Genomic DNA, 12487 nt, shown 5'->3' on the forward strand with positions numbered 1-12487 from the left:
GCTGGGCAGAAAACATTAGTCTGGGTTCTGAGTAAGGTTCTTTTTTTTTTAGGATTTTATTTATTTACTTATTTGAGACAGAGAAAAAGAAAGAGAGAGCACAAGCAGGGGTGGAGGCAGAGGGATCATGACAAGATCACTTGTTCAACCAACCGAGTCACCCAGGTGCCCCGACGTTCTGAGTATAGTTCTATCAAATAAAATACACTGGCACAAACTCATGGAAATCAGCTTCCCTTGGACTATGACTGACTCTACATAATTTAACATCAAGTTTTGTTTTTATCCCTGCCACAAAATCTTGTGAAAACAGTTATGGTCACTTTCTAATACAGTTTTTTAAAGTGTGAGTTTATAGAGCCATTAGTGAATGTAGGGATTCTGAAAACTTCCAGGCAATCTCTCATTCGTGTTGAGATTCTACTATATTATAGAGTTAAGGTGATTCATTCATTCATATATATTCAACAGGCGTGCTGCTGTACCGGGTAGAACATTATAGGGACGCCAGCAAAAGTGCTAGAATGGAAATGTTCTAGAGAGTCTCTGTCCAGTACGGCAGCCGCTAACCGCATGTGGGTATTGAACACTTGAATTGTGGCTAGTGAGACTGAGGAACCACATTTTTTTTAACTTTATTTCATTTTAATTGCTTTCATTTCAGAGGTAAAAAGCCACATGTGGCAAGGTTGCTACTGCATGGGACAGCACCGTGCTAGAGCATTATCCTATTTACTCCCATCACATCGACTTCTCTTCTGAGAGGAGGTCACATAAGAACAGTCGGTATCTGGGACTGAGGGCTGAGGGAAGGGTGGATTGAAATGAGGATCAAGACTGCAGAAAGGAGGTCATGCTGGAGGCCAAGGGGAAGAGTTCGGTTTCCCTCAAGGCGATTCGTCTCATATCTGCCCCTTTTCAGCCGCAATGCAAGCTCGTAATCCTCTACCTTTGCAGGAAGTCTGATTTCAGACTACTGCTGGATCGGTACATCAGTTGAGCAAGTGATCTACCCTTTGGGGAGAACAGCACAGTGACAAATTGTGAAGAGCTTGCTCGTACTGAGCTGCTTCCTCTCACGACCCAGGCCCCCACGTTAGATAGCTGGCTGGTGGCAAATAGATAGGGTTTAGGGCCGTGGAATAGAGATTAGTTTTTTCCCTTTAATGGCTCAGAATGTCTTTATTTGTATAGAGAATCTGTTACTTTCCATTAATATCTACAGACCTTTATCTTAAGCCTGCTATGTGCTAGGAACGTTTAACGTTAGGTACTAATATCAAAAGAATACCCAAGTTGTCCATCCTCAAGAAGAGGCTGGGTCTGACTCAGTCCTTGTTGGTAATGAGCCTTGAGGAACAGTTTTAAACAATGATTGTAGAGGGTCCCCTGGCTGGCTCAGTCAGCTAAGCATCTGCTTTCAGCTCAGGTCATGATCCCGGGATCCTGGGATTGAGCCCCGCTTCAGGCTTCCCACTCAGCAGAGAGTCTGCTTCTTCTTCTCCAGACTCTGTGTTCTCTTGCTTTCTCTCAAATAAGATAAAAAAAATGATTGTAGACACTAAAAGCTCTCCAAAGCATTTTCAAATTTCAAAAATTTTTTCAACCCCTGAGCCACCCAGGCGTCCCTTGAGTTACTATATTAATGTATTCCTTCAACTGACCAACATTGAGCACCTACTGTATGAACAAGGGCTGTGGTTGGCATTGGGAATTCAAAAGCATGTTTCCATAACCTAGAAACTCCAGGAAGACAATCTTGTAAACTGATAATTTCATGACAATGCATTGAGTTCAGCGTTGACCTTACTTAGGCTAATGTAGAAACACAGGGGAGGGTGGGAAAACTTGCATCCAATATTATTTCTGTTACATTGATGAATGGTTCAATAACAATTTTTGAGGGATGCTATAAGGGAAATGAAATGAAAATGCCATAATTAATGAGAAACACAAAAGCTCAAGGAATATAAGCTAGTGAGATAAAAGGGGCTGAATTTCGTAGCCCCAACAGCCTAGTATAGTGAAGGACATTCAGCCACCAACCATTCAAGAGTTTTGCTAGTTTCTTTCTTTGCTTTGTTTTGTTTTATCAGTGCAGTATGGTCTGGGTTATTAAAGAGAACATAATTTTTTGCATTTTGATACAAGCAGCCTTAGTTAGTGTTTGGTTGCTTGTAGATTGGTTATCCTAGGAAATGCTTCCCAACCTCTTGTTGTATAAAATCTTGGTGAAATTTGCTGGCCTCCCAGCAAAATCACCCCAAATCCAGTCATCTTCATCACCGCCCTCCCCACACACCTGCGAGGACCATCACAGCAACCTTGGCCCTTCCTCCCACCTCCACTTACCTGGAGAGAGCAGGTCATTACTAGTACCTGAAGCCTTCAATCTCCCTTGCGTTTGCTCATCTACACCATTTACACTTTCCCTTAAATCTACTTCATATCAATTTCTGTTGAGAATGACAGAAGCAATACCAGCTTTTAAAAAACTTCCAGAAGTCAAGGTGTTCCCTATAAAACTTACAAAAAAATAAAAGTGAAAAATGCCCCTCTCTATGGTGTGTGTCCTGGCATGTCCTAAAGGGAACAACTAGTAAAAACTTAAGTCGTTTATCTTTAGGAATTTATCATATATGGGGCTCCCAGGTGGCTAAGTCCCTTACACGTCTTATTCTTGGTTTTGGCTCAGGTCCCAATCTCAGGGTCATGGAATCAAGCCCCATGTTGGGCTCCAAGCTCAGACACAGTCTGCTTGGGGGATCCTCTCTCCCTCTCCTTTAGCCCCTCCCCCTGCTCATAGGCTCTCTCTCAAATAAAGAAATCTTAAAAAAAAAGAAATTTATCATATGCATAGGTAATACTTTAAATATATGTATACATATATATTAAAATATATATACACTTTAAATATATATAAAAGAATGTGGAGATCCTTGGGTGGCTCACTGGTTTAGTGCCTGCCTTCAGCCCAGGGTGTGATCCTGGAGTCCCGGGATGAGTCCCACATCAGGCTCCCTACATGGAGCCTGCTTCTCCCTCTGCCTGTGTCTCTGCCTCTCTCTCTCTCTCTCTCCCTCTCTCTCTCTCTCTCTCTCTCTCTCATCTCTCATGAATAAATAAATAAAATCTTAAAAAAAAGAATGTGTGTAACAGTCATATGCAAATATAATTCTAAGTAAATATGTTACATATTTTTCAAAAAGCATTTAAAAAAAAAACAAGATACATGCCATCCTGACATTTGTTTTTTTGGTTAACAATGCACCATAGACATGTCTCTCCATGTCAGCGCATTTAAATCTACCTCATTTCACCAACTGAATAAACAGTATTTCATTGTATGGCTCCATCAAATAGGACTGCTGTTGATACCCATTTCGATTGTTTCCAAGTTTTTGCTATTACACACTATGCTGCAGTAAACTACATTCTTCATATAGCTCTGCAGATCTGTATAGAAGGATTTCCTTTTGATATATTTGTAAAAGTGGAATTCTGAAGTCAACTGACATGGGTAGACATTTGAAATTTTTGTTAGAGTTCCTGTCCTCCTACGTCCTTGCCAACTAATAATATTTTACTAATAATATTTTAAACTTTTTGCCAATCAGCACAAGAACATATCTCATTTATCTAGAATTTGTAAATTTTAATCACTAAGAAGGCTTGAGACTATATTAAATTGTCTTGTAAATTACATACTTATCCTTTGCTTGTTAATGTTTTTCTATATATGTTGCAAATATTTCACAAGTATTTTCTGCATGAGTTGCACAATATCTTTAAAATTTGTTTATGATGGTTTCAGCCTACTGAATTTACTACATATACATGGGACTTTTCTGGATTAGCAATTCCATTCCATTGTTCTTTGACATAGGGATCCAGATATCTTTTGTAACACTATACATTAAAAATAATGTAAACATTAATTACCAATGTGTATGTTTATTCCTAAATTATGTACATGAATCTCTGAAAAATGCATTGTTCTAATTATAAAATATACACCAGCACTGAGGAGGGCACTTGATGGGATGAGCACTGGGTGTTATACTATATGTTGACAAATTGAATTTAAATTTTTAAAATTGTAAAAAAAAAATATGAAAAAATACAAAAGTAGACTTTTTGAAAAGGTAGATTAAAAAATAAGAATTTCTGGGGTGCCTGGGTGGCTCAGTCAGTTAAGCATCTGCTTTTGGTCAGTTCATGATCTCAGAGTCCAGGGATCAAGCCCTACTTTGGGCTCCCTGCTCAGCAAGGAGTCTGCTTCTCCCTCTCCCTCTGTGCTCTCTTTCTCTCTCAAATAAATAAAAAGTCTTTAAAAAGAATAAAAATAGAAAATAAGAGTTTTTAACATCTTCCTCTACTATCTAGATGTGCAATCTACGTGTGCACACCCCAAGTTGGAGAGCACACATTTATTTATATTACCTAGTTCAGTGACAGTGCTGCAGTGTTTTAATCACTGTGGCTTTATAGTATGCTTGATATCTGATAGGACATTCTTCATTATTTTTCCTTTAATTTCATCCTTGGTAAACTTCAGTTATTCTTCCAGATGAGCATAATCATTTTTTTAGCATAATCATTTTTTTTCAAACCTTCACCCTCCACACCCCCACACTCAAAAAGCTTCTATTAAATTATTTCATCCTAAATTTTCCTCTTTATCACTTCCCATAACTGCAATACCTTCTCTTTTCTCTCTGGGAATGTTACTTACCACTTTCAGGGAAATTTCTCCTACTCCCTGAATCATTGTCTTGTTTTCCCCAAGAGTTCCTTCTTTGTTGTTAGTTTATTTCTGCTTTTGAGGCTGCTTCTCTCATTAAAGGACTTCCTTAAATGTCCATATGTCCTTGACTGTCCCTTCCTTTTTAGGAGCGAGGCCTGACCAAGCTGACCGGAAGAAGTCCGGTGTGCATGGGCAGGGCTTCTGAGCAATCTACCTACAAGAGATAGAAATGTCACCCAAGGCCACATAATTTGTCCCGGCATGAATGTAACTTTCCTCTCTGCCCCTTTTTTCTTCACTTCTGCCCAGTGTGCCTGCATGGCTCAGAGGCCAGCTTTGCTCTGGGAAGGAAGTGTCTAAGGAGCCCCTCCATCCATTTGGGGCAGCCTGGTGTCCTATGCTACCTCTCTGTCCAGTCTAGCTGACCCCGCCATCATCCGTGTGCACTCTCTCTCTCTTCATCTCTTCTTTCTTTTCTTCTTATAACAGATGATTTATTCCTTGGCTATTTCTCTTGTATCCTTAAGTCTTCTTGATTTTTTGGATGGACTTAAGACAATTCTTCTTCCCATACTTCAATTTTTCTCAACATCTTTCCTGTCCCTGCACACTTGAGGGGCATGCAAGCACCCCTTAATGCAGTGGCTGACCAGGACTTGGATTCTCACATGTGTGCAGTGGAGGGGATATGGAAGGAGAGAGAGAAAGAGAGAGGCAAGTGCAGGTAAAACAAACAAACCTTCAGGTGTAGTCTGCTCACACACAGGTTGAAGGTGGTGCATATCCTCAAAGTTCTCTGTTCTTTCTTCCTTCTTTTTTGATTCCTCTCATTGGATTTTCTAGACAACATTTGCTTCAGGGTTCTCCACCATAATTTTGCTCAAATAACCTCAAATTTGCAAGGAAATACTGGAGGGAATGAGAGAAGCACTTTTGACCAGAATGAGCTGATGTTGTTGCCTGAGTTGTTTTGGAAATCATTTAACAGATGAGGGGTTGGGACTCTGTGGAGGTTAGTTATCATGTGCTCTCTGCTCTGTCTCCAGAAAACCAGGAACTAGTTGGCTTAGTCTAAGTGGTTCCTCATAAAATGTGAACTTTCAGTCCCTGCTGTTTCACGATAACAGACTAATATATTTTTTTTTACACATCTTTGGTTTTATCTGATTTCTTATGAAAGAGGAAGTGGGAAGAGACATGAGTCTTACTGACGGGGAAAACAAGATTGTATTGAATTGTGGCCTGGATTCCTTCATAAATCACATTGCTTTATTCTGTGCAGAGAGGCGTCTACAGTTTGGTCCTTCACAAAATGTTGGCTACTCACCCTTCCTTTTGACATCGGTTTGGTTTGCCTTCATTATTTAGAGTATAACATCTTATATTTGGACTCTGGGCTTCTTAAATTGAAAATGTGTGCTTCACAGTAACTATTATGGATAGTTTGATAGGGTGATGAATATCTTTCTCCATTTGGCTGTTTTCCAAGATTACTGTGGAACCATGATTATCGAAGGAGAGGAAGCTCCAATTGCTTACACGTTGGATGATACCAAACCTGATGGCAACTATGCCGCCATAATGGGGTAAGGCACGCTTCTGGGGAGTTGGTTGCTATTCGGTGTTGACAAAAATCTTCCCATGCTATTAATAGATGTGCCCCAAATCTGGCAGTAGAAAAGTTATTAATGCCTTTAAAAAATAATGTATTCCAATGGATAAATATTTAGAGTGGAAGTAGAATACCACTACCATTTTAAAATTTGTTGTATCAGTTTTCTGCTTCATATTTGGTGCTAGAGGTAGATATATTTTGGTGAGCTGTCTTTTGTGGAAAAGCATAACATAAAGATGATTTAGGGTGTTTTACCAAAAGGGCTTCTTGTGGATCCTGTGTGGGCATCAATAGTAATTATGTGGGATGCTGAGATTTTCTGAGTCCTGCCAGAGAGGAGCCAAGGCCGGCCCCATTCTCAGCTTGGCAGGGAAAACCAGCACAGATCGGGGATGTCTTGGGGGTCAGAACCTGGCCCAGACTGGTGGTTACCTGAAACAACCAAAATTGAGATGGGCCCTAAGATATATACAAACTGATTTCTGAGAGAGCCATCTGTGGAGATAAAAGCCAGGTATTAAGTTGAAGGCAATCATAGAGCTAGAAATGCAGGCATATTTTAGAAGACCAGACACTAACAAGACACCATCGTGGAGACAGAACCAAAGAGCAAGGGCTGGATGACCCCCTTAGGTGAGCATTTGAGACCAAGGACTCATTCTTGTTGGCCATCAGCCATAGGGGGGTGGGGGAAGGTGGATTAACCATAGTATGATCTTAGTATCTTCGTATTATCAAGAATGTAGCAGATAAAGAGTAAAACACTGAACGAAATAAACTAGCATTTGATTTGTTTCTTCTGGTTGACTTTTAATTTGTACTCCAGGCACATGTTGTAGCTGTAGACAAGGGGGCCAGGATGAAAGCAGCTGTTAATTTCCCCCTTTTTCTGATTTGTATGTTTTAGATTTATCCTTGCCCACAAAGCCAGAAAACTGGCACGTCTTACCAAAGATGAAAGGTATGGAGAAAAGTGCCTCTTCTTTCTTCTTTCCTGCTTTTCTGCCTCCTTGCCCACCTTTCCATTTTACTTAACTTTTTAACTTGAAGACTGCCTAATAACCTGTGTACTGCCAATGCTACGTGTCTGCTATGTTAAATATAAGGGTCTTTTATAAAGGCACAGTGCCAATAATTTAAGAACCGAGTGTTCAAATTAATATTTATTGAGCTTATTGTACATAGGATACCATGCAAGGAGCTATATTGAATACAAAAATAGACATAGCCCAGGGGCTGAAAATGTACTTAGGAAAGAGATAACCAGGTAGAAAGATGACTGCATGGCAGGGCAGTCTGCAACTATCCTGCATGAGTGAAGCATAACAATTAACAGGTGATAGGTACAGAGGGACGAGCTTCTCTGGAGGTGGCAATTTCTTCCAGAAGTCAGCATTCACCACTCCCAGCTACTTATTCCCACACCACCACAGATGCATATTTACCAACTCAGAGCCTCTTAATCACATTATGGCACATTCCTTCCTCTCCATTACCATGCTTCTCTGTGACCATCGCCACTGCTGTGCTTGGCCAGAGGTTATGGAGGTCTAGATGGGGCCACTCACCTAAAAAAAAAATTGCCACTGGACTATTAAGATCCATGAAGGTAGGAGGTTTTTGTCTGGTTGGTTCTCAGACTTGAGAATCACCTGGAAGCTTTGGGAAAACACATCTCTCTGCCACTGCTCTTTCTGAATCAGCAGGTCTGGGGCGGGGCCCGAGAATTTGCATTTCTCACAAGTTCCCAGGTTGATGTTGCTGCTGCCTGATGGTGGTCTGAGGACTACACTGTTTTACGTCACGAAAGAAAAAAAAACATGCCACTTGGTTGATAAAAACTAAGGCTCAGAGAGCTTAAGTAACCTGCTCAAGATCTCATAGTACTTAGGAGGCAGAAGCAGAATTCAAAGCTTTTCCTGCCCTTTTCTTTTTCCACTCCATCCATTGTCTGGGGTGGTGGGAGGCAGAGGGGAAGCAAGGATCACATCCGGATGCCCCCCGAATCTCTAGCCCTTAGCGGACTGACACAATGTTTTCTTAAATGAATGAACAAATTGCCGAGTGAGCCCAGTGATGCCCACCATGTGTCACTTTCTCTTCCTTAATACTGTTGGTGACCACATAGACTTAAGACATTCAAAATAGAACATAGTGCCCTGTTTTTGAAAAATTAAAATGAAATGGCAAGTGGAAGCAGTAGCTCACAGGGTCTTTGAATGAAGGGATGGGAGCCTCTTTTACTTCCCTTCTTTCTTCATTTGCCCTTTTGTCTTTCTCTTCTGTAGGATGAAGAAACTTTGTGAGCTCTATGCAAAAGTCCTGGGTTCCCAAGAAGCTTTGCAGGTAAGACTGCATTTCATCTCTTTCCCAAGAGAGAGACCCCTGGTTTTGTCCTCAAGGGGGTCCCAGGGATAGGCTCATGCAAGTAGGGTTCTAGAGCTCATGTTTTCTCTGACATATTCTCAGAGGGGCCTACAGAGGGCTGGTCAACTTACAAGCTATCCCAAAGAACATAGGTCTTGATTGCAGCTGTGGCAGCTCAAGAATCCCACATCGGAGCACCTGGGAGGCTTGGTCGGTTAGGTGTCTGCCTACCACTCAGGTCATGATCCCGGGGTCCTGGAATCAAGTCCTACATTGGGTCCCTGATTAACAGGGTGTCTGCTTCTCCCTCTCTCCCTGCCCCTTCCCCCTGCTTGCTCTTTCACTCTCTCTCTCTCTCTCTCAAAATAAATAAATAAATAAATAATTTAAAAAAAGGAATCCTGTAACACTCTTGTGTTGCTGGCGATGCTACACTTGTCCCTGAGTTCAGAGCTTTTCCTGGAGTGGAACATTAGGCCACTCCACTCCCACCTCTGTCAGAGGGCAAAAGAGTAAAGCTTCTGCTACCCCTGGTGAGACCCCGGATCCTAGCAGCCAGTATGGGAAGGCAAAGAGTTTTCTCTCACCAATCTTATAAAATGATGAGATTTGCATGTTTACATTGTTGATGTAACATATAAGCATTCCCTAACACCCACCCCACTGTCCACCCTCTCAGAGGTAAAAATCGGGTGGCCTGTCCCTCTCCTGCACATCCCTTTTTCCTTTGTTTTACCCTTGAGCATTAGGGGTGTGACTGGCTCAGGTTGAGCCCTGCCACCTGAGTTTCACAGATACCTTCAGAAGTAGCCTGAGGATGAGGACACTGTGATCTGCCAGTTACACGAGTAGTAGCCCCCACCCCACCCAGGTGGTTAAAGGCAGGATGGGGTGGGATCGACCAGGGGGGGGCGGGGGGAGGGACATTGGCGACCTTCAGAGAGCCCAGTGCACCCCTCACCAGCAGACATAATCACCCCACCTCGTCCATATTTAAAGCAATGAATTCGTGTTCTTGTTACATGCACCAGACTGCTGGGGTTTCAACATTTGAACATGGATTAAATCACCTTTTGAAAGCGATTATTAAATCCTGTTATCCATGAAGCATTTTGAAGACAAGGGAGACCCACGGACAAGTGAGCGGTTAAAGCATGAGAAAAATCTAATGAGGGAGCTAAGAGTGTTTAACTTGTTAAGCCTCTTAAATCCAAATCGTTGCAGTGCCCATCACGACCTAGTTGAGCAGCTACATGGCTTAATCTTATTACTCCCACACTTAGCTTGCTCAGCTTCACAGTAGCTTAGTCCCTCCCATTCAGATCGTTGTAGCTTTTCAGTGTGTCATCTAGGCTCATTCTTTTAAAGCAAGATACCCTGCCCCACAGACCCGTCCCCCCCACTGCACATGATGTAGGTGAACTTGAGGATTTTCGGAGTTCCTTTTCAGCAAATGAATGAGAGTGACTGATTGCTCTGGAGAGAAGCATAAGAATAACGAAGAATGTGTTTTGTTTCATTTTTCTGTGTGTGCTTTTATAGACCCTTCAGCAAGTTTAAATATAAGCATAGCCTAGATCTCGGCTCGAGGGTAGTGCAAGTGGAATAGCAAAACTATAAATATACACACACCAAAATAAAATCAGTTCACATCTGTTAAAAATGACTGTTTTTTCTGTTTTTTTTTTCCCCAAAGATTTTATTTGTTTATTAGAGAGAGAGTGTGTGAGCACAAGCAGGGGGAGGGGCAGGGAAAGGGAGAGGGAGAAGCAGACTCCCGGCTGAGCAGAGAGCCAGATCCTGGACTGGATCGCAGGACCTCAGGAACAGGACCTGAGCCAAAGGCAGGTGCTTAACCTACTCAGCCACCCAGGCGCCCCTGGTTTTCTGTTTTAAAATGCTGTTCTGGATACTTCACCCTGGGAAATACTCAAGCTTTCTTGTTCTGTTCTGAGACGTTCTCAGGCTGAAGCAGGGTGTCACTGAGATCCCTCCAGCAACCTGTAAGATGGTTGTTTGGGGAACCCCAGTTGGAGGGGAAAGAGGTTGCTCTAAAATTCCAAAACAGCTGAGCATTTTTAATGTGGGAAAATCTCTTTTTCAAAGAAGGATGTGGATGATTCACTGAGGTTGATAAAAATTATCTGTTGCTTTCCTTGTTTGCTCCTGGCACTAAGAGAAGCACTTGTTTTATTCTTGCTTCAGCGTTTATCATGTGGAAAGAAGCAAGCCCAGGGAGCAGGGAAAGGGGAAAGATGAAGTCCACCCTCTCTCCTGAGTGGCTGGAAACAGCCAGGGACAAGGGCTCCCAAAGTGGTTGTTGCCCTAAGATGCAGAGGGAAGAGGGCTTCACATGAGATGTGGCAAGACCACCAGTGACCGGGACCCACTGACACCCCTCAAGTAGGGCCTTGTGCTTTGAAAATAGGATGCATTTCACACAACTGTCCAACATGCCTTATGTGACTGCATGCTTTTTAGACAAAACATTTTTTCAATATCTGTTTTTAAGTTGACATTTTTCTCTTAAAACTTGCCATGTTGATTTTTGTTTCAATATAAAACTAAATGATAAAGCTTATTTTAGTTACCTTTTTAAAGATTATTTATTTTTTTGACAGAGAGAGAGAGAGAACACAAGCAGGGGGAGTGGCAGGCAGAGGGAGAGGGAGAAGCAGGCTTCTCCCCTGTGGGGAGCCTGCTTCTCCCTCTGCCTATGTCTCTGCCTCTCTCTGTGTGTCTCTTATGAATAAATAAAATAATCCTTAAAAAACGGTAATACCAGTTAAAAAGTGGAATGAGACAACTGCAGTTCATCAATGGTTCCTGAGACATGAATGAACCAAGTGAGAGAACTTTCTCCAGTTAAAAGTTCTTTGAAGTTTCTTACCAAGGACATTTACTTGCCTAAAGTAATATCCAGCTAATAATAAGGGTCTATTTAAGACGTATATTGGTTCTTTAATATGAAGCCCACCAGGCTGTGTTTGATTTATTTTATACTGGATACCTTCATTTGCATCTTTTTTGAGTTTTTGTCATTCTCTCTTGTAGCCCGTACACTACGAAGAGAAGAACTGGTGCGAGGAGCAGTACTCCGGGGGCTGCTACACCACCTACTTTCCCCCTGGGATCATGACTCAATATGGAAGGTAGAGTAAAATCATGTAAAGCTCTTATTGAAATTCCCTGAACCTGAATCCAAACTCTAAATGAATTCATTGAGCTCTTCTCCCTCTTTTTAATATATTTTTTGTATATACAAGAAAGAAAGAAAGAAAAAAAAAAAGAAAGAAAGAAAGAAGGAAGGAAGGAAGGAAGGAAGGAAGGAAGGAAGGAAGGAAGGAAGAGAAAGGGAAGGAGGAAAGAAAGAAAGAAGTCCCCAATTTCCTTTATATCTTATGAATTTCCAGAGTGAAGTCTTTATAATTCTGCACCATGATGGGTGCCTTGCACTCTGAATTCTTCTGAAGGAACAATCCTAATCAATATAACCCACAAAGGTTGCCACATAAGAATAGGAATTTAGGTAGTCAGAGGGTTTGCTTATATTGTCAGAAGAATTATCTTTATAGTGAGTTCAGAGCTTAGTAAAATTTCCTTAAAATGAAATTGTAGGGGCACTGGGTGGCTCAGTGGGTTAAGCGTCCAACTCTTGGTTTTAGCTCAGGTTGTGATCTCATGGGTTGTGAGATTGAGTCCCATGTTGGGCTCTGCACTCAGTGTAGAGTCTGCTTGAGACTCTCTCTCTCCCCCCT

General features: G+C 41.7%; 1 protein-coding gene across 1 annotated transcript in view; it reads left to right on the top strand.

Annotated features, from left to right (window-relative positions):
• MAOB (monoamine oxidase B) overlaps positions 1–12487 on the top strand; it is a 118332-nt gene that overhangs the window by 96848 nt on the left and 8997 nt on the right. Inside the window, exons 9-12 of the mRNA XM_077890271.1 lie at positions 6237–6333; positions 7270–7323; positions 8651–8708; positions 11784–11881. Coding sequence (XP_077746397.1) covers positions 6237–6333; positions 7270–7323; positions 8651–8708; positions 11784–11881 — 307 coding nt within the window. The remainder of the gene's footprint in view (positions 1–6236; positions 6334–7269; positions 7324–8650; positions 8709–11783; positions 11882–12487) is intronic.

This window comes from Canis aureus, chromosome X (assembly GCF_053574225.1).
Source record: "Canis aureus isolate CA01 chromosome X, VMU_Caureus_v.1.0, whole genome shotgun sequence".
NCBI classification, from domain to species: Eukaryota; Metazoa; Chordata; class Mammalia; order Carnivora; family Canidae; genus Canis; species Canis aureus.